Here is a 23,033-nt window from a genome sequence, read left to right as displayed (position 1 = left end):
TTTTAAACTTGTAACTTGTAACTTGTGAGATTTAAAAAGGCTTCTTAAATTTGTATTTGCCATTTTTTGACATTTCAGATGAATTATAATCCACATTAGAATTGCTAGTAATGCTGTAGGATTATTTTCCTGCTGTTGCAAACTGCCTCATATTAAGAGGCTTTGCTACAGGGTCCAATACAAAAATCACTTGGGTATGATTACAGCAGGATCTTGAATGATGAGGTATTATTGAGAAGTAATAAAGTAATATATCTGTATACTATTTGGGAGTGAGTGCAGTGTCTGCTAGTGTTAGTAAAGCAGTAGAGTACGAGGAAGTCAATCAGATATGATGACAGTCGACAGTCCTGATCCTGCGTGTGATTGGTGATGACAGGCCTAGAGTTGCAAAGGGGAGGGTATATTAATGGAAACTTTCTAAGTTTACCAGTAAACTATCAGAATTTTGGTATCTTTCAAGGATTTGATGTAATCTACCACAAGACATCTAGTGGCCCTTTTTGGGAATTTTAGATTATCACACGTCTGTAATTATCTCTGGCCCTATCACGTGTGGCATTATCACATGTAAAATATAATAATTCATTAATTAAGATGATTTAAAAATTCTAAATAGAATGGCTAATCTGTTAAACATGATCCTAAATTAAATCATCAACATAGTGAATACCATTGATGTTTAATATAAGGTTTCTGCATTATTATTTATGTTATTTACGTTCATTTATTTTACTATGTCAACAGGTATTTGTTGTCAATGTTTTGGCGTCAAACTGGTGGCAGTTGTGAACAAAGTCAATAGTTGGACGAGTTGCAGAGGGACAGTAATTTAAAAGAATGTAATTGTTGATTAGAATGTTTTTTTAAATTAATTAGGCTATTTTGTTTTGAACCATGTGTTCTATCTACTAAAATCAAATCAAAGTTTATTTGTCACGTGCGCTGAATTACAACAGGTGTAGGTAGACCTTACAGTGAAATGCTTACTTACAGGCTCTAACCAATAGTGCAAAAAATGTATTAGGGGAACAATAGGTAGGTAAAGAAATAAAACAGTAAAAAGACAGACTATATACAGTAGCGAGGCTATATACAGTAGCGAGGCTATATACAGTAGCCAGGCTATATACAGTAGCCAGGCTATATACAGTAGAGAGGATATATACAGTAGCGAGGCTATATACAGTAGCCAGGCTATATACAGTAGCCAGGCTATATACAGTAGAGAGGATATATACAGTAGCGAGGCTATATACAGTAGCGAGGCTATATACAGTAGCCAGGCTATATACAGTAGCCAGGCTATATACAGTAGAGAGGATATATACAGTAGCGAGGCTATATACAGTAGTGAGGCTATAACAGTAGTGAGGCTATAACAGTAGTGAGGCTATATACAGTAGAGAGGATATATACAGTAGCCAGGCTATATACAGTAGAGAGGATATATACAGTAGCGAGGCTATATACAGTAGTGAGGCTATAGCAGTAGCGAGGCTATAACAGTAGTGTGGCTATATACAGTAGCGAGGCTATTTACAGTAGCGAGGCTATATACAGTAGCGAGGCTATAACAGTAGCGAGGCTATAACAGTAGCGAGGCTATATACAGTAGCGAGGCTATAACAGTAGCGAGGCTATAACAGTAGCGAGGCTATAACAGTAGCGAGGCTATAACAGTAGCGAGGCTATTTACAGTAGCGAGGCTATATACAGTAGCGAGGCTATAACAGTAGCGAGGCTATATACAGTAGAGAGGATATAAAAGTAGCGAGGCTATATACAGTAGAGAGGATATAAAAGTAGCGAGGCTATATACAGACACCGGTTAGTCAGGCTGATTGAGGTAGTATGTACATGTAGATATGGTTAAAGTGACTATGCATATATGATGAACAGAAAGTAGCAGTAGCGTAAAAGAGGGGTTGGCGGGTGGAGGGTGGGACACAATGCAGACAGCCCGGTTAGCCACTGTGCGGGAGCACTGGTTGGTCGGCCCAATTGAGGTAGTATGTACATGAATGTATAGTTAAAGTGACTATGCATATATGATAAACAGAGAGTAGCAGCAGTGTAAATGGAGGGGTTGGGGTGGGGGGGCACACAATTCAAATAGTTTGGGTGTAATGGTCCTGTGTGTAGCTGGTGTACAGAGTCAGGCGCAGGACAGCAGATATGAGTAATCAATGTACTTTACTCAAAAATACAAAAATACATAATACAAGGCAACATAGCGAGCCCACAAAAAAACGGACCGAAGTACGATGAACAATCACTCACAAACAACACATGGGGAACAGAGGGTTAAAAGTAATTGGTTGAGTGAAGCCAGGTGTGTAAGACAAAGACAGAACAAATGGAAAATGAAAGGTGGATGGGCGGTGGCTAGAAGGCCGGTGACGTCGACCGCCGAACGCCGCCCGAACAAGGAGAGGGACCGACTTCGGCGGAAATCGTGACACCGGGTAGCCATTTGATTATCTGTTTAGGAGTCTTATGGCTCGTGGTAAAAACTGTTGAGAAGCCTTTTTGTCCTAGACTTGGCACTCCGGTACCGCTCATGAACCATGTTCTATATGTTCTATCTACTAAAACTCATGAACCATATGTTCTATCTACTAAAACTCATGAACCATATGTTCTATCTACTAAAACTCATGAACCATATGTTCTATCTACTAAAACTCATGAACCATATGTTCTATCTACTAAAACTCATACACCATATGTTCTATCTACTAAAACTCATGAACCATATGTTCTATCTACTAAAACTCATGAACCATATGTTCTATCTACTAAAACTCATACACCATATGTTCTATCTACTAAAACTCATACACCATATGTTTTGGTTTCATCTGACCAGAGCACCTTCTTCCACATGTTTGGTGTGTCTCCCAGGTGGCTTGTGGCAAACTTTAAACGACACTTTTTATGGATATCTTTAAGAAATGGCTTTCTTCTTGCCACTCTTCCATAAAAGCTAGATTTGTGCAATATACGACTTGTTGTCCTATGGACAGTCTCCCACCTCAGCTGTAGATCTATGCAGTTCATCCAGAGTGATCATGGGCCTCTTGGCTGCATCTCTGATCAGTCTTCTCCTTGTATGAGCTGAAAGTTTAGAGGGACGGCCAGGTCTTGGTAGATTTGCAGTGGTCTGATACTCCTTCCATTTCAATATTATCGCTTGCACAGTGCTCCTTGGGATGTTTAAAGCTTGGGAAATCTTTTTGTATCCAAATCCAGCTTTAAACTTCTTCACAACAGTATCTCGGACCTGCCTGGTGTGTTCCTTGTTCTTCATGATGCTCTCTGCGCTTTTAACGGACCTCTGAGACTATCACAGTGCAGGTGCATTTATACGGAGACTTGATTACACACAGGTGGATTGTATTTATCATCATTAGTCATTTAGGTCAACATTGGATCATTCAGAGATCCTCACTGAACTTCTGGAGAGAGTTTGCTGCACTGAAAGTAAAGGGGCTGAATAATTTTGCACGCCCAATTTTTCAGTTTTTGATTTGTTAAAAAAGTTTGAAGTATCCAATAAATGCCGTTCCACTTCATGATTGTGTCCCACTTGATGTTGATTCTTCACAAAAAAAATACAGTTTTAAGCCCCCCGGGTGGCGCAGTGGTTAAGGGCGCTGTACTGCAGCGCCAGCTGTGCCATCAGAGTCCCTGGGTTCGTGCCCAGGCTCTGTCGTAACCGGCTGCGACTGGGAGGCCCGTGGGGTGACTCACAATTGGCCTAGCGTCGTCTGGGTTAGGGAGGGATTGGTCGGTAGGGATCTCCTTGTCTCATCGCGCACCAGTGACTCCTGTGGCTGGCTGGGTGCAGTGTGCGCTAACCAAGGTTGCCAGGTGCATGGTGTAGCCTCCGACACATTGGTGCGGCTGGCTTCCGGGTTGGATGCGTGCCACCACAATGCTTTATCATAGGGATGGTATTGGCCAGGAGATGAGCGGTGCCTGGTTTCTTCCAGACATGATGTTTGGCATTCAGGCCAAAGAGTTCAGTCTTGATTTCAACAGATCAGAGAATCTTGTTTCTCATTCTCAGTCTGAGAGTCCTTTTGGCAAACTCCAACCGGGCTGTCATGTGCCTTTTACTGAGAAGTGGCTTCCATCTGGCCACTCTAGTATATAGTCCCAATTGGTGGAGTGCTGCAGAGATGGTTATCCTTCTGGAAGGTTCTCCCATCTCCACAGAGGAACTCTGGAGCTCTGTCAGAGTGATCACTGGGTTCTTGGTCACATCCCCGACGAAGGCCTGATTGCTCAGTTTTGCCTGGCGGCCAGCTCTAGGAAGAGTCTTGGTGGTTCCAAACTTCTTCCATTTAATAATGATGGCGGCCCCTGTGTTCCTGGGGACCTTCAATGCTGCATCATTTTTTGGTACCCTTCCCAAGATCTGGGCCTCGACACAATCCTTTCTCGGAGCTCTACAGACAATTCCTTCGACCTCATGCCTTGGTTTTTGCTCTGACATGCACTGTCAACTGTGGGACCTTATATAGACAGGTGTGTGCCTTTCCAAATCATGTCCAGTCAATTGAATTTACCACAGGTAGACCAATCAAGTTGTAGAAACATCTCAAGGATGATCAATGGAAACAGCATGCACCTGAGCTCAATTTCAAATCTCATGGTGAAGGGTCTGAATACTTATGTAAATAAGCAATTTCTGTTTTAAATTTTGTATACATTTGAAAACATTTCTAAAAACCAGTTTTTGCTCCTTCGATATGGGGTGTTGTGTGTAGATTTATGATGAAAAACCATTTTAGAATAAGCCTGTAACGTAACAAAATGTGGAAATAGGGAAGGGGTCTGAATACTTCACAAACGCACTGTATGAATCCATTTAAGAAAAAGTTATTATAAATTACCAAAGTTAGGATAGATTGACAAATATTTTCTGTTAATTACCAAAATTACTGAAGATTCCGATAACTGGTAAATTACTGGTAGCTTTGCAAACCTAGACAGGACTGCGGCTTGAGGGAAGACAGTGATAGATTGTGGCGGGTGTTCAGGCACACACACTGCAGGAAGCATGTCTTTACTGCAGCAGAGTATAGCCCAGGGACCTGGGCTTCGACCATATAGGGATCATTTTAGGAAGATAATAAACTTCCCCATGCTCTTAGGGCTGGTGTTAAGTACGCTCTTCCCTTAGGTAGCCACACTCAAATTGAGAACATTCTTATGCAATACCATCTGCGGACATACTATCAATTTGAAACATATTCAGATACCAAACCAGATATCCCCTGAAGGTAGTGGAAGGGTATGGATTAGGGGACTGTGTAGTGTGTAGATATTCAGATACCAAACCAGATATCCCCTGAAGGTAGTGGAAGGGTATGGATTAGGGGACTGTGTAGTGTGTAGATATTCAGATACCAAACCAGATATCCCCTGAAGGTAGTGGATGGGTATGGATTAGGGGACTGTGTAGTGTGTAGATATTCAGATACCAAACCAGATATCCCCTGAAGGTAGTGGAAGGGTATGGATTAGGGGACTGTGTAGTGTGTAGATATTCAGATACCAAACCAGATATCCCCTGAAGGTAGTGGAAGGGTATGGATTAGGGGACTGTGTAGTGTGTAGATATTCAGATACCAAACCAGATATCCCCTGAAGGTAGTGGAAGGGTATGGATTAGGGGACTGTGTAGTGTGTAGATATTCAGATACCAAACCAGATATCCCCTGAAGGTAGTGGAAGGGTATGGATTAGGGGACTGTGTAGTGTGTAGATATTCAGATACCAAACCAGATATCCCCTGAAGGTAGTGGAAGGGTATGGATTAGGGGACTGTGTAGTGTGTAGATATTCAGATACCAAACCAGATATCCCCTGAAGGTAGTGGAAGGGTATGGATTAGGGGACTGTGTAGTGTGTAGATATTCAGATACCAAACCAGATATCCCCTGAAGGTAGTGGAAGGGTATGGATTAGGGGACTGTGTAGTGTGTAGATATTCAGATACCAAACCAGATATCCCCTGAAGGTAGTGGAAGGGTATGGATTAGGGGACTGTGTAGTGTGTAGATATTCAGATACCAAACCAGATATCCCCTGAAGGTAGTGGAAGGGTATGGATTAGGGGACTGTGTAGTGTGTAGATATTCAGATACCAAACCAGATATCCCCTGAAGGTAGTGGAAGGGTATGGATTAGGGGACTGTGTAGTGTGTAGATATTCAGATACCAAACCAGATATCCCCTGTAGGTAGTGGAAGGGTATGGATTAGGGGACTGTGTAGTGTGTAGATATTCAGATACCAAACCAGATATCCCCTGAAGGTAGTGGAAGGGTATGGATTAGGGGACTGTGTAGTGTGTAGATATTCAGATACCAAACCAGATATCCCCTGAAGGTAGTGGATGGGTATGGATTAGGGGACTGTGTAGTGTGTAGATATTCAGATACCAAACCAGATATCCCCTGAAGGTAGTGGAAGGGTATGGATTAGGGGACTGTGTAGTGTGTAGATATTCAGATACCAAACCAGATATCCCCTGAAGGTAGTGGATGGGTATGGATTAGGGGACTGTGTAGTGTGTAGATATTCAGATACCAAACCAGATATCCCCTGAAGGTAGTGGAAGGGTATGGATTAGGGGACTGTGTAGTGTGTAGATATTCAGATACCAAACCAGATATCCCCTGAAGGTAGTGGAAGGGTATGGATTAGGGGACTGTGTATTGTGTGGATGATAGAGGCCATTCTGTAAGTCAACATGTACAGTATGTGCTCTCTCTCCTTCTCTCTCTTTTTCTCTCTCTCTCAATTCAATTCAAGGGGCTTTATTGGCATGGCAAACATTTGTTAACATTGCCAAAGCAAGTGAAGTAGATAATATACAAAAGTGAAATAAACAATAAAAATGTATAGTAAACATTACACTCACTGAAGTTCCAAAAGAATAAAGACATTACAAATGTCAGATTATGTATATATACAATGTTGTAACGATGTACAAATGTTTAAAGTACAAAAGGGAAAATAAATAAGCATAAGTATGGATTGTATTTACAATGGTGTTTGTTCTTCACTGGTTGACCTTTTCTTGTGGCAACAGGTCACACTCTCTCTTTCTCTCTCTCTCTCTCTTGCGCTCTCTCTCTCTTGTGCTCTCTTTCTCTCTCTCTCTCTTGCACTCTGTCTCTCTCTCTCTCTCACCGTCTTCTCTCTCTCTCTCTTGCGCTCTCTCTTTCTCTCTCTCTCTTGCGCTCTCTCTCTCATGCTCTCTCTCTCTCTGCTTTACACAGTGCTGCTCCAGGCAGGGTGGGGTCGCCTGCATGGCTCAGAAGAGAAGACTGTTTGGGTCTCTCTCTGTTTCTCTGCTTAATCAGCATCAGAACCCACCCCCCCTCCATCCATCACACACCCACCCTCCCTCCCACCCACTCCCTCCCTCCCTCCATCCATTTCACACACCAACCCTCTCTCCCTCCCACCCCCCCTCCATCCATCCCTCCATCCATTGCACACACCCACCCTCCCTCCCTCCCACCCACCCCCATCCATCCCTCCCACCCCACACTGCCTGGAAGACTAGCCAGTGTTTGTTGTGTGAGCAGATGCCAGGGATGCATCGCTAAGGCTACGTATATACTTCATTTAAACCAGTAGAGAGGGGTGGGGTTTGTACTGACAAAAGCGCCAGCCGGGCTCCACAGCCAAGACAGTAAATCACTAATCACACCACACCATGTGCTGACGAGAAACTACGGAACACTCCCATTCTGTTTACCTTACAGGGCAGTGAACTGAACCTAGGCATTTTACACAGTGTGATAATGGGTACCTACCATTGTAACGCTAGTCGGAAGAAGTGGACCAAGGTGCAGCGTGGTACAAGTTCATGATACTTTATTTAATCTGAACACCAAACAAAACAACAAAAGACCAACAAATGTCACGTTCTGAAGACTACACAGAGCTAACAAAAACCAACATCCCACAACCTAAGGTGGCAAAACCTTCTGCCTAAATATGATTCCCAATCAGAGACAACGATAGACTAGATGGTTCCGCCCGGCAAATGCAGGGCGCTAGCACAGGACGCACTGGGCTGTGCTGGCGCACCGGAGACACAGTGCGCAGAACCGGCGCAGGATATCCTGGGCTGTAGAGACACATTGGAGGCCAGGAGTGCTGAGCCGGCACCATCCGTCCTGGCTGGATGCCCACTCTAGCCCGGCCGATGCAGGGCTGTGAACGAGCACTGGAGACACCGTGCACTCCACCGCATAACACGATGCCTGACCCGTACCACGCTCCCCACGGTAAGCACGGGGAGTTGGCTCAGGTCTATAACCAATCTCCCCGTGTGCCCCACCCCAAAAAATTGGGGGGCTGCCTCTCGTGCTTGCTTCGTTGCCGTGACTCCTGGTATCGTTGTCGTTCCTCCCTCAGTACTTCCGCCTGTTTCCATGGCAGGGTCTTGTCCCCTGCCATAACCTGCTCCCATGTCCAAGATGTCCTCCACTCTCTCTTCTCCCGGGCCCAGGATCCCTGCTCTTCCTGGCCACGCTGCTTGGTCCTTTGGTGGTGGGATGTTCTGTAACGCTCGTCGGAAGAAGTGGGCCAATGTGCAGCGTGGTACAAGTTCATGATACTTTATTTAATCTGAACTCCAAACAAAACAACAAAAGAACAACGAACGTCACATTCTGAAGGCTACACAGAGCTAACAAAACCAACATCCCACAACCTAAGGTGGCAAAACCTGCTGCCTAAGTATGATTCCCAATCAGAGACAACGATAGACAGCTGTCCCTGATTGAGAACCATACCCAGCCAAAACATAGAAACACAAAACATAAAAATATAGAACATAGAATGCCCACCCAAATCACACCCTGACCAAACCAAATAGAGACATAAAAAGGCTCTCTAAGGTCAGGGCGTGACAACCATACATATATTATTCATACAGTAAAAGGTAAAAGAGCCATTTGCCTTTGGTTGAGCTCACTCCATGTCCTGGTTTTGTTGTAGAATCTAGTGGTCTGACCGGTCCAGAGAAGAGGCCCTGCCCAGGCAATGTACTGGGACACTAAAGTCAAAGTTCCAGCACCCCCCCCTCCCCTCTTTCTCCATTCCCTGTTGCTCAGTGTTATGCCCTGTACTCTGTGAGGCGTGTCCTTAACAGGCATGCCAGCCTGCCGCTCCAGCCTCTCTGAGTGCTCCTAGCAAAGCATTACCATAGAAACGTCTTGCTAGTGGCCAAGTGGCTGTCGCTGGCGCAGCAGCTGAGTCGCTAGACGACAACGCCCTGTTTAGAGGCTACGTTATCTAGTCAATCTAGTCCAAGCTCATCTATGTGACTGCTAGGACCATCTATATACCCAGCTGTGTGTACAATGTAGGTTACTGTGTACAGTAGTTACTGTGTAATCTGTGTGAGTGGCTATTCTCATTGGCCCTCTCTTGCGTAGATGGGACAGCCAGACATTCCAAACAAATGGCTCTTGCAAGAACAAGAACACAAGAACACATCTTGAAAAAAAAGAAGCACAAAACAGAGTGTCCCCCAGAATAGCCGGAATACTGATGAGATTGCTTTGGACTTCGTAACATTCTCTCCCTCCCATCCCCACCCCTCTCTTTTTCCCTCTCGTTCTTTTGATCTCTCTCTCCAGAGCGACAGGCTTCTGGTCAAAGGCGGGAGGATCGTTAATGATGACCAGTCCTTTTATGCCGACATTTACATGGAGGATGGCGTCATTAAGTAAGAGAATGTTTGACCACCATGTCCTCCCATGCATTGATGTTGACGTTGACGTTTTGATCATTTAGCAGACACTCTTATCCAGATCAACTTAGTCAGTGCATTCAACTAAGGTAGGCAAGACAACCACATATCACAGTAATTTCAAGTGCCAGACAGATCAAGACAGATCCAGTCAGTTCCAGTCAGATTCAGACAGATCCAGACAGATCCAGTCGGATCCAGTCAGAGCCAGACAGATCCAGACAGATCCAGTCAGAGCCAGCCAGATCCAGTCAGCCAGTCAGATCCAGACAGATCCAGTCAGATCCAGTCAGTTCCAGACAGATCCAGTCAGATCCAGTCAGTTCCAGACAGATCCAGTCAGATCCACAAAGATCCAAACAGATCGAGTCAGATCTAGTCAGATTCAGATAGATTGTGTCAGATCCATTCAGATCCAGACAGATCCAGTCAGATCCAGTCAGAGTCTACTCCAGTCCACAGTAGTGTATAGTGTGCAGGGCCAGACAAGAGGCAAAGTGGGTGCATTCCTGCCTGCTCTTGGAAGGTCACTCTTTTTTTCCCCAATTCCTGTTCCCACTCGATCAGCCTATTAGGCTCTTTGTCCTGTGTGCTCCCATAGAGGAGCTCTGATAGGAAAATCACCCGCAGGAAGGTTAGAGCTGCATACCAATTACACAGGCCAGGCTAGCCTAGCATCGACCACGCTGCGGCTGGCACAGGAGTACAGACGCTGTCATTTTCCCTGTCTGTCTGTCTGTCTGTCTGTCTGTCTGTCTGTCTGTCAGTCTGCAACCCTCCAAGATGCTATTTGACATGCTCTGATGACTTTCATCTAATGTGGAAGGATTGATAGTTTCCAAATGATGCTGGGTTACCGCTAAATTTCAGTTTGATTAACTTTACTGTACACCAGTCAGCCATGAGCAAAACTACATTTCTAATGATATGATAATGTATTCATTTTGGTTTATTCATCAGCTATTTAGCTATTCATAGCATGAATTTACAGCATTGTGTCAAGTCCATGATACCCCCTGACATGGCTCTTCTCCCGCCTAAACCTCCAGGCAGATTGGAGACAACCTGATTGTCCCAGGTGGGATCAAGACCATTGAGGCCAACGGCAAGATGGTGATCCCCGGGGGCATTGACAACCACACCCACTTCCAGATGCCCTACCGGGGGACCACCACCGTGGACGACTTCTCCCAGGGCACCAAGGCTGCCCTGGCTGGGGGAACCACCATGATCGGTGAGAGAAGAGAGCAGAGCCCTGGAGAGGCCTGTAGCCCATGTCTCTCACTAGGGGGCGGTGGGTGGGGGGGTATGAAGGTATCACAATAACAGACAGCAGGTGCCCCGTAGGAATGGTTGTTACAGTTAACTACCCACATGACATAGAAAGACTGCCATATCAATTGCATCCATAATCATTAGGGCAATTTAACATTTTAGTAGAGTAAGTCGTAGTCTGAATCGTACTGCTTTACTGTATTATCTGATCTCAGTTGAAAATGAGCTAAACAAGATTATAATCCACACTACTTGGCTGTGAGATTGTAGACAAAATACAGAATAGATTGTGGGCAGGCAGCCATGTGGCGGCTTTATCCATTGAGGATGAAAGAAAGACAAAAAGAAAGTCAGAGCACTAGAGAGAGAGAGAGAGAGAGGAGGAGGAGAGGGGCTCTGGCTACAATGCAGAATGTTCCTAAATGGGCCAATGTGAGCAGCAGTCAAGGGGACCACACAAAGGGCCGCTAGGAGGGTGGGAGAACGAGGATCGGCAAGGGGAGCCTACACTGGGAAGCACAAGTCCCGTGGAAATAGGCGAGCAGTGTGTGATAGAGGTCTTCACGGGTCCAAAAAGTTCCTGTTTTGAAATGGACCTGTGGCTGTTCCACCTGGACCCAATATCATTAATTAATTGATTAATATAGAGAATGGTTGCGAATCGATCCGAAGACAACTAGACCCATTCCGTATAGACCTGTTCAGATCCAGACCCAGTAAGATTCGATCCGAGTGAGGGAAGCAGCAGAAAAGTCATTTCTAAGATACTTTATTAACCGGAGCTGATAAAGATGTACTGTGAGCGAGTCGAGTGACATGGGAGCATGGCGGAGGGAGTGACATGGGGAGCATGGAGGAGACAGGGAGAGACGAGAGACAGCAACCAACCAACCAAGCTGACTTGCGCTATGGTAGACTAATAGCTGCCATAGCTAGATTATTTATCATTAAAAATTATTATGTAATACCTGTCTTGACTGCATCAAACCAGGAGAAGCTAGTTAAGTTAGCTAACGTTAGCTAGTTGGGCTAACTAAGATCATATAATCACCACAGACATACAGTAAACCAGCACGATTCAGCCTAAGACTTGTTGGAGCTAGAAACACAAGCATTTCGCTACACCCGCAATAACGTCTGCAAATGCAATAACGTCTGCAAACGTCTGCAATAACATCCTGCCCGTCTTTGACACCGAGTTACAAGCCATACAGCCTCGGTCAGAGAGTCAACCCTAGTAAACAACAGAGCTTTTCTTGGCTGCTGTTGACTCGAGATTGCATTAACATGCACAGAGGGATTTAAGGAGATTGGGCGGCCTTTAATTGGATCGGGAAGTGCAGCAGGCGGACCTATTACATCAGAGACTAGGACTACTATAGACATCAGAGGAGGTGGGGGTTCTCTTTATCTCTTATCAGTTTGAGTTTGTTTTCGATTAGCCGAACAGTGACATGAACTGGGAGTTCCATGTAACCCAAACATACACTCAGACATACAGACATTTCCAATGATAGGTGACATTGTATTGAAAACCACTGGCAAAGGACACAGAGACACAGGCATTGTGGGTTAAATAAAACAGTAACATCCTCCCTCTCTCTCTCTCTCTCCCTCTCTCTCTCTCCCTCTCTTCCTAATCCCTTTCTCTCTATGTCCACCCCCTCCCCTCCATTCCCTACCTCTCTCCCTCCCCCCTGCCTCCCTCCCTGTAGTGGATCATGTGATCCCGGAGCCAGGCAGCAGTCTGATCGAGGCCTTTGAGCAGTGGAGGAGCTGGGCCGATGAGAAGACCTGCTGTGACTACTCCCTCCATGTGGACATCACCCACTGGAGCGACAGTGTCAAGCAGGAGGTGGACACACTGCTCAAGGAAAAAGGTAACTGCCAACTTCACAGCAGCAAGGGGAAGGTCTGACAGACATTAAATGGAAATTCAAATGGACTTGATTTCTATAGCACTTTTCCACATGCACAAATCACATATTATGTATATATTAACTCTGGGGAGTTTCCTGGCCATGGACACAAAATATTGATGTTTTGTTCCCCGAGCCACTTAGTTATCACTTTTGCCTTATGGCAAGGTGCTCCATCATGCTGGAAAATGCATTGTTTGTCACGAAACTGTTCCTGGATGGTTGGGAGAAGTTGCTCTCGGAGGATGTGTTGGTACCATTCTTTATTCATGGCTGTGTTCTTAGGCCAAATTGTGAGAGAGCCCACTCCCTTGGCTGAGAAGCAACCCCACACGTGAATGGTCTCAGGATGCTTTACTGTTGGCATGACACAGTAGCGCTCACCTTGTCTTCTCCGGACAAGCTTTTTTCCGGATGCCCCAAACAATTGGAAAGGGGATTCATCAGAGAAAATGACTTTACCCCAGTCCTCAGCAGTCCAATCCCTATACCTTTTTCAGAATATCAGTCTGTCCCTGATGTTTTTCCTGGAGAGAAGCGGCTTCTTTGCTGCCCTTCTTGACACCAGACCATCCTCTAAAAGTTTTCGCCTCACTGTGCATGCAGATGCACTCACACCTGCCTGCTGCCATTCCCGAGCAAGCTCTGTACTGGTGGTGCCCCGATCCCGCAGCTGAATCAACTTTAGGAGACGGCCCTGGCGCTTGCTGGACTTTCTTGGGCGCCCTGAAGCTTTCTTCACAACAATTGAACGGCTCTCCTTGAAGTTCTTGATGATCTGATAAATGGTTGATTTAGGTGCAATCTTACTGGCAGCAATATCCTTGCTTGTGAAGCCATTTTTGTGCAAAGCAATGATGATGGCACGTGTTTCCTTGCAGGCAACCATGGTTGACAGAGGAAGAACAATAATTTCAAGCACCACCCTCCTTTTGAAGCTTCCAGTCTGTTATTCAAACTCAATCAGCATGACAGAGAGTGATCTCCAGCCTTGTCCTCGTCAACACTCACACCTGTGTTAACGAGAGAATCACTGACATGATGTCAGCTGGTCCTTTTGTGGCAGGGCTGAAATGCAGTGGAAATGTTTTTGGGGGGGAATCAGTTCATTTACATGGCAAAGAGGGACTTTGCATTAATTGCAATTCATCTGATCACTCTTCATAACATTCTGGAATATATGCAAATTGCCATCATACAAACTGAGGCAGCAGGCTTTGTGAAAATTAATATTTGTGTCCTTCTCAAAATGTTTGGCCACGACTGTAGACAGGCAGACAAACACAGGCAGACAGGCAGGTAGGCAGACAGACAGTGCCATTATACCTACTCCTCTGGCCAATTAAAGATGATGAGCAGGGTTACTGCTGGCAGCAGCTAGGAAACTCATTCAGCGGTGGTGTCTTCTTCTGCCTCCTTATCTCTGGCCCCTAATCTGTCTGTCCCCCAACCACAGCCACAGGCGTCCAGTATGCTCACAGGACCTGTGGCCCATACCTGGCCCTGGCCCAAACACCACTGACCACCACTGTCCATCTGCAGGAGGGTGTGGTGCCCTGGGGGACCCTCCATGGTTTCACGCCCAGTTAGATAGCTCAGACACTGGACAGAGTGGACAGGTCCCTTTGGCCACCCCAGCATAGCCACAGAATGTCCAGAGAGCAGAATACAGGCCTCCTGGGTAATGATAGTCAGGCCCTAAGTTCCAGTCACGTTCAATGAAGCCTGATGAGGGATCTTCTGTTTGGCTCAATTAATAAACTGGAATCATCACAGTATTCTTCTCTGTTTTTGGTTTCATTCATGTGCCACTTCTCTCTCTCTCCCCCCCCCCCCCCCTCTCTCTCTCTCTCTCTCTCTCTCTCTCTTTCTCTCTCTCTCTCTCTCTCTCTCTCTCTCTCTCTCTCTCTCTCTCAGGTGTGAACTCCTTCCAGGTCTACATGGCCTATAAGGACTTCTACCAGATGAGCAACAGTGAGGTACAGTGTGCTAGCTCGCCTACAGCAACACAGAATGTTGGTGAGCCCTACTCGGCTCTGCTTGGCCAGCATGTGAAACACAGTCCCGCCAAACTGTAATCAATGGAAAAAATGACCATGTCTGCAAATCATGTGGCCTATATGGAGGCACTGTGGTAATGCTAGACTCGTTTAAACTGGAGCAGCCCATGCAAGACTAATTTAGCCATGTTTTATAATAGCAGTGTGGTTTCCTATTTGTAGTTTGATGTGTGTGGACTGTGACCATTCACCTTACTGTGTTCTATTCATGTTTGTACTATGTTCTATTCATGTTATTACTATGTTCTAATCATGTTATTACTATGTTCTATTCATGTTATTACTATGTTCTATTCATGTTATTACTATGTTCTATTCATGTTATTACTATGTTCTATTCATGTTATTACTATGTTCTATTCATGTTTTACTATGTTCTATTCATGTTATTACTATGTTCTATTCATGTTTTACTATGTTCTATTCATGTTATTACTATGTTCTATTCATGTTATTACTATGTTCTATTCATGTTATTACTATGTTCTATTCATGTTTTACTATGTTCTATTCATGTTATTACTATGTTCTATTCATGTTTTACTATGTTCTATTCATGTTATTACTATGTTCTATTCATGTTTTACTATGTTCTATTCATGTTATTACTATGTTCTATTCATGTTTTACTATGTTCTATTCATGTTATTACTATGTTCTATTCATGTTATTACTATGTTCTATTCATGTTTTACTATGTTCTATTCACGTTTTACTATGTTCTATTCATGTTTTACTATGTTCTATTCATGTTTGTACTATGTTCTATTCATGTTTGTACTATGTTCTATTCATGTTATTACTATGTTCTATTCATGTTATTACTATGTTCTATTCATGTTTCTACTATGTTCTAGTCGTGTTTCTACTATGTTCTAATCATGTTTGTTCTAATTTCTAATCATGTTTGTTCTAAGTTCTATTCATGTTTCTACAGCTGTATGAGATCTTTACCTTCCTGGGAGAGATGGGTGGCATTGTGCAGGTCCATGCTGAGAATGGAGAGATCATCGCCGAGGTAACTCACCTGTCACAACAACCACCCACCTCCTCCTCTCTCCTCCCTAGTTTAACCAGCCCCATACATTGTGCTGTTCCCCCAGACTAAACTGACCCCCATGTAGACTATGTCAGAAGGGAAGGGTGAGTGGTGGCTATTGCAGGAGTCACACTGACAGTAATGTGTGGATGCAGTTTATGTTAGTCTGTGTTATGACTGTAGAGTCCTGGGAGGGAGCTGGGTGGGCCTTAATAGCTGGTCTGGACTCCCTCAGAGACTTAGGGTGTCTGGGATCTGTCTGGCAGGACAGTAAAGAGGCTTCCTTGCTGTCTGGGCCCCAGCTTTTAACCCACAACATAGTATCATGTCCCAACGATACCCCAAAGCTGTCCAGGGTGAATATGAGGGTGAATGTGAGGGTGAATATGAGGGTGAATAGCACTAACTAAACCTCTATATCAGCCCTACAACAGTTAACCACTCATCACTCTCTCCCAGCCCGGGCATCTCTCAATGCAGTGTGTTATTGATGCAGGGCTCAATACTTTCTGTCATTCTTTTTGGGGTGCTGGTGTGTGTTTATGTGTGCGTTCGTGTTTGCGTGTGTTTATGTGTGCGTGTGTGTGTGTGTGTGTGTCTGTCAGTGTTGGGGGTGAATTAGTGTGAACATGGTCCCTTTGTCTGTCTGTCACAGGAGCAGGCACGCATGCTGGAGATGGGCATCACTGGACCAGAGGGACACGTGCTGAGCAGGCCAGAGGAGGTGAGGCTCTCTACATAATAAGGTTGTGTGTGTGTGTGTGTGTGTGTGTCTCTCTCTCTCTCTCTCTCTCTCTCTCTCTCTCTCTCTCTCTCTCTCTCTCACTCTCTCTCTCTCTCTCTCTCTCTCTTTCTCTGTGGGTTTGTGTGTGTGTCTCTGTGTGTGTGTGTGTGTGTGTCTCAGCTGAATTTTGCAGTTGTGGTGCCCAGGACGGCCCCGGATGGGTTGCTCGGGATGCCCGGTTGGTGTGCTCGGGACGGCCCCGGGTGGAATGCTCGGGACGGCCCCGGATGGGTTGTCATAGCCATAAGTCATAGCCATAAGTCACAGCCATAAGTCACAGCCATAAGTCACAGCCATAAGTCATAGCCATAACCTTACCAAGAGTACACCACAGGATATTACAGTGGCGACGAGAAGTGTTGATGTGAACCCAGTGAGGTATAAATACTTTTTCTCAGTTTCACCAACTACCAACGTCTTGGCTAACCAGCTAGCCTAACATCATCTTGGCACTCATTGGACACATGTCTATCGATATAAAGGAGGATTTTGATGAGTGACTGGCACTCTGGATGACTAATGATATTGCAGAGGAAAGTCAGTCATTGGTAGCAGGGCCTATGGATTGTTGAAAAGCTTGGTAGGCCCTAAAATCAAATCAAACCAAATCAAATGTATTTATATAGCCCTTCGTACATCAGCTGATATCTCAAAGTGCTGTACAGAAACCCAGCCTAAAACCCCAAACAGCAAGCAATGCAGGTGTAGAAGCACGGTGGCTAGGAAAAACTCCCTAGAAAGGCCAAAACCTAGGAAGAAACCTAGAGAGGAACCAGGCTATGTGGGGTGGCCAGTCCTCTTCTGGCTGTGCCGGGTGGAGATTATAACAGAACATGGCCAAGATGTTCAAATGTTCATAAATGACCAGCATGGTTGAATAATAATAAGGCAGAACAGTTGAAACTGGAGCAGCAGCACAGTCAGGTGGACTGGGGACAGCAAGGAGTCATCATGTCAGGTATTCCTGGGGCATGGTCCTAGGGCTCAGGTCCTCCGAGAGAGAGAAAGAAAGAGAGAATTAGAGAGAGCATATGTGGGATGGCCAGTCCTCTTCTGGCTGTGCCGGGTGGAGATTATAACAGAACATGGCCAAGATGTTGAAATGTTAATAAATGACCAGCATGGTCGAATAATATTAAGGCAGAACAGTTTAAACTGGAGCAGCAGCACGGTCAGGTGGACTGGGGACAGCAAGGAGTCATCATGTCAGGTAGTCCTGGGGCATGGTCCTAGGGCTCAGGTCCTCCGAGAGAGAGAAAGAACGAGAGAAGGAGAGAATTAGAGAACGCACACTTAGATTCACACAGGACACCGAATAGGACAGGAGAAGTACTCCAGATATAACAAACTGACCCTAGCCCCCCGACACATAAACTACTGCAGCATAAATACTGGAGGCTGAGACAGGAGGGGTCAGGAGACACTGTGGCCCCATCCGAGGACACCCCAGGACAGGGCCAAACAGGAAGGATATAACAAACCGAGTGATAAAGACTGAGGTTAGGTTAGACTGATGATGAGGTTACCGAGGCACTGAGCACTCACTATAGGCCGCAGCCTTTGATCATAGCGGAAAGATTATGTTTACACCAACGTGATCAGAATGAGAGGGAAAGCATGGCTGTTTATGTCCCCCGTTTGCAAAAGTGGTAGGGAGAAATGGGCACCGAGCGAAAATGCTACTGTTGTGTAGAGAAACACAATTCTCAGGACTGTAGATACGAGTGCTCAGAACTAGGACTAGTAGCGCAAGTGTGCAGGAAAGCTAAAAATAGCAACTAAGCAAAGATAATCACAGAAAGCAATGAGACAGGAGACAATACAGATGATGACATGGAACTGTTTTCAGTGTTCAGAGCGACTGACTCTACTCAAGGAATTGTTCTTGAAGTGAAACTGAAAAATACACCAGCTGAAATGCAAGTAGGCACAGGAACTACAGTCACCATCATCTCAGAGAGCATGTAGGCTTTAGAACACATCCCACTGGAGAAAACACAAATGCAATACCACTGCTCAGCAGACTCACAGTACCAGTGCAGTACACGATGCAATGCGGAAAGCTACCACTAGTGGTCGCCAAAGGCAATTAATGAGCAGTACCATGGAGAAACCGGTTAAAACACATCCGGTTAGACTGGGAGAGTATTTTCCAAGTGAATGGGAAAAAAAGCCACTGTTCCTCAACAAAGTGTTGGAGAACCACAATCAGGTTTTCAAAGAGGGTTTAAGCTTGATCTAGGAGTTCAAAACGGACATCAAGATGAAACCAGAGGCCAACCCAAAGTTTCACAAGCCACGCCCTGTTCAAATCAAATTTTATTTGTCACATACACATGGTTAGCAGATGTTAATGCGAGTGTAGCGAAATGCTTGTGCTTCTAGTTCCGACAATGCAGTAATAACAAGTAATCTAACTAACAATTCCAAAACTACTGTCTTGTACACAGTGTAAGGGGATAAAGAATATGTACATAAGGATATATGAATGAGTGATGGTACAGAGCAGCATAGGCAAGATACAGTAGATGGTATCGGGTACAGTATGTACAAATGAGATGAGTATGTAAACAAAGTGGCATAGTATAGTATAAAGTGGCTAGTGATACATGTATTACATAAGGATACCGTCGATGATATAGAGTACAGTATATACGTATGCATATGAGATGAATAATGTAGGGTAAGTAACATTTGTATAAGGTAGCATTGTTTAAAGTGGCTAGTGATATATTTACATCATTTCCCATCAATTCCCATTATTAAAGTGGCTGGAGTTGAGTCAGTGTCAGTGTGTTGGCAGCAGCCACTCAGTGTTAGTGGTGGCTGTTTAACAGTCTGATGGCCTTGAGATAGAAGCTGTTTTTCAGTCTCTCGGTCCCAGCTTTGATGCACCTGTACTGACCTCGCCTTCTGGATGATAGCGGGGTGAACAGGCAGTGGCTCGGGTGGTTGATGTCCTTGATGATCTTTATGGCCTTCCTGTGACATCGGGTGGTGTAGGTGTCCTGGAGGGCAGGTAGTTTGCCCCCGGTGATGCGTTGTGCAGACCTCACTACCCTCTGGAGAGCCTTACGGTTGAGGGCGGTGCAGTTGCCATACCAGGCGGTGATACAGCCCGCCAGGATGCTCTCGATTGTGCATCTGTAGAAGTTTGTGAGTGCTTTTGGTGACAAGCCGAATTTCTTCAGCCTCCTGAGGTTGAAGAGGCGCTGCTGCGCCTTCTTCACGATGCTGTCTGTGTGAGTGGACCAATTCAGTTTGTCTGTGATGTGTATGCCGAGGAACTTAAAACTTGCTACCCTCTCCACTACTGTTCCATCGATGTGGATAGGGGGGTGTTCCCTCTGCTGTTTCCTGAAGTCCACAATCATCTCCTTAGTTTTGTTGACGTTGAGTGTGAGGTTGTTTTCCTGACACCACACTCCGAGGGCCCTCACCTCCTCCCTGTAGGCCGTCTCATCGTTGTTGGTAATCAAGCCTACCACTGTTGTGTCGTCCGCAAACTTGATGATTGAGTTGGAGGCGTGCGTGGCCACGCAGTCGTGGGTGAACAGGGAGTACAGGAGAGGGCTCAGAACGCAACCTTGTGGGGCCCCAGTGTTGAAGATCAGCGGGGAGGAGATGTTGTTGCCTACCCTCACCACCTGGGGGCGGCCCGTCAGGAAGTCCAGTACCCAGTTGCACAGGGCGGGGTCGAGACCCAGGGTCTCGAGCTTGATGACGAGCTTGGAGGGTACTATGGTGTTGAATGCCGAGCTGTAGTCGATGAACAGCATTCTCACATAGGTATTCCTCTTGTCCAGATGGGTTAGGGCAGTGTGCAGTGTGGTTGAGATTGCATCGTCTGTGGACCTATTTGGGCGGTAAGCAAATTGGAGTGGGTCTAGGGTGTCAGGTAGGGTGGAGGTGATATGGTCCTTGACTAGTCTCTCAAAGCACTTCATGATGACGGATGTGAGTGCTACGGGGCGGTAGTCATTTAGCTCAGTTACCTTAGCTTTCTTGGGAACAGGAACAATGGTGGCCCTCTTGAAGCATGTGGGAACAGCAGACTGGTATAGGGATTGATTGAATATGTCCGTAAACACACCTGCCAGCTGGTCTGCGCATGCTCTGAGGGCGCGGCTGGGGATGCCATCTGGGCCTGCAGCCTTGCGAGGGTTAACACGTTTAAATGTCTTACTCACCTCGGCTGCAGTGAAGGAGAGACCGCATGTTTTCGTTGCAGGCCGTGTCAGTGGCACTGTATTGTCCTCAAAGCGGGCAAAAAAGTTATTTAGTCTGCCTGGGAGCAAGACATCCTGGTCCGTGACTGGGCTGGGTTTCTTCCTGTAGTCCGTGATTGACTGTAGACCCTGCCACATGCCTCTTGTGTCTGAGCCGTTGAATTGAGATTCTACTTTGTCTCTGTACTGGCGCTTAGCTTGTTTGATAGCCTTGCGGAGGGAATAGCTGCACTGTTTGTATTCGGTCATGTTACCAGACACCTTGCCCTGATTAAAAGCAGTGGTTTGCGCTTTCAGTTTCACACGAATGCTGCCATCAATCCACGGTTTCTGGTTAGGGAATGTTTTAATCGTTGCTATGGGAACGACATCTTCAACGCACGTTCTAATGAACTCGCACACCGAATCAGCGTATTCGTCAATGTTGTTATCTGACGCAATACGAAACATCTCCCAGTCCACGTGATGGAAGCAGTCTTGGAGTGTGGAGTCAGCTTGGTCGGACCAGCGTTGGACAGACCTCAGCGTGGGAGCCTCTTGTTTTAGTTTCTGTCTGTAGGCAGGGATCAACAAAATGGAGTCGTGGTCAGCTTTTCCGAAAGGGGGGCGGGGCAGGGCCTTATATGCGTCGCGGAAGTTAGAGTAACAATGGTCCAAGGTCTTTCCTCCCCTGGTTGCGCAATCGATATGCTGATAAAATTTGGGGAGTCTTGTTTTCAGATTAGCCTTGTTAAAATCCCCAGCTACAATGAATGCAGCCTCCGGATAAATTGTTTCCAGTTTGCAGAGAGTTAAATAAAGTTCGTTCAGAGCCATCGATGTGTCTGCTTGGGGGGGGGATATATACGGCTGTGATTATAATCGAAGAGAATTCTCTTGGTAGATAATGCGGTCTACATTTGATTGTGAGGAATTCTAAATCAGGTGAACAGAAGGATTTGAGTTCCTGTATGTTTCTTTCATCGCACCATGTCACGTTAGTCATAAGGCATACGCCCCCGCCCCTCTTTTTACCAGAAAGATGTTTTTTCCTGTCTGCGCGATGCGTGGAGAAACCTGTTGGCTGCACCGCTTCGGATAGCGTCTCTCCAGTAAGCCACGTTTCCGTGAAGCAAAGAACGTTACAGTCTCTGATGTCCCTCTGGAATGCTACCCTTGCTCGGATTTCATCAACCTTGTTGTCAAGAGACTGGACATTGGCAAGAAGAATGCTAGGGAGTGGTGCGCGCTGTGCCCGTCTCCGGAGTCTGACCAGAAGACCGCCTCGTTTCCCTCTCTTTCGGAGTCGTTTTTTTGGGTCGCTGCATAGGATCCACTCCGTTGTCCTGTTTGTAAGGCAGAACACAGGATCCGCGTCGCGAAAAACATATTCTTGGTCGTACTGATGGTGAGTTGATGCTGATCTTATATTCAGTAGTTCTTCTCGACTGTATGTAATGAAACCTAAGATGACCTGGGGTACTAATGTAAGAAATAACACGTAAAAAAACAAAAAACTGCATAGTTTCCTAGGAACGCGAAGCGAGGCGGCCATCTCTGTCGGCGCCGGAAGGCTCCTTACTCCTTTACGAGAAAAGGTGTAAAAAGAGCTGAAAAGACTGGAGGGGGAGAACATAATCACCAAGTTACATCGTGGAGTACCTAGGCCACAGAAAAGAAAGTCTCAGCCATTTTGGAGGCTGCATGTCTTAACATTATCACATAACCCAGATATTTTCTAGCCCTGTTGAACTACTATGGCTGTTTCCTGGCAAACAAGTCTGCCGTACTGAAGCCCTTCTACGAGCTGCTACAAACAGTGGCAATGGAAAAAACAGAGCAAAGATGTCTACCACAAAAGTAAGTGGATGTTACTGGACAGTCAGTGTTTGGTGCACTACGACACCAAGAGACGCTTATTCTTGTGATGCCTCGTTGTAAGGGGTTGGAGCAGTG

General features: G+C 45.6%; 1 protein-coding gene across 4 annotated transcripts in view; it reads left to right on the top strand.

Moving 5' to 3' along the window:
- Window positions 1-23,033, top strand: part of LOC110533367 (dihydropyrimidinase-related protein 3) — a 46,462-nt gene that overhangs the window by 5,423 nt on the left and 18,006 nt on the right. For all 4 annotated transcript variants that reach the window (XR_005053588.1, XM_036989720.1, XM_036989718.1 and 1 more), the window contains exons 2-7: window positions 9,680-9,768; window positions 10,842-11,026; window positions 12,783-12,947; window positions 14,904-14,965; window positions 15,984-16,064; window positions 16,741-16,809. Coding sequence is in view for 3 of the 4 variants with exons in the window: in XM_036989720.1 (XP_036845615.1) it covers window positions 9,680-9,768; window positions 10,842-11,026; window positions 12,783-12,947; window positions 14,904-14,965; window positions 15,984-16,064; window positions 16,741-16,809 (651 nt within the window). In the remaining variant the exon portion in view is untranslated. The remainder of the gene's footprint in view (window positions 1-9,679; window positions 9,769-10,841; window positions 11,027-12,782; window positions 12,948-14,903; window positions 14,966-15,983; window positions 16,065-16,740; window positions 16,810-23,033) is intronic.

Source organism: Oncorhynchus mykiss, chromosome 10 (assembly GCF_013265735.2).
Source record: "Oncorhynchus mykiss isolate Arlee chromosome 10, USDA_OmykA_1.1, whole genome shotgun sequence".
NCBI classification, from domain to species: domain Eukaryota; kingdom Metazoa; phylum Chordata; class Actinopteri; order Salmoniformes; family Salmonidae; genus Oncorhynchus; species Oncorhynchus mykiss.
The sequence above is the reverse complement of the archived record's forward strand: the minus strand, read 5'-3'. Positions and strand labels throughout refer to the sequence as shown.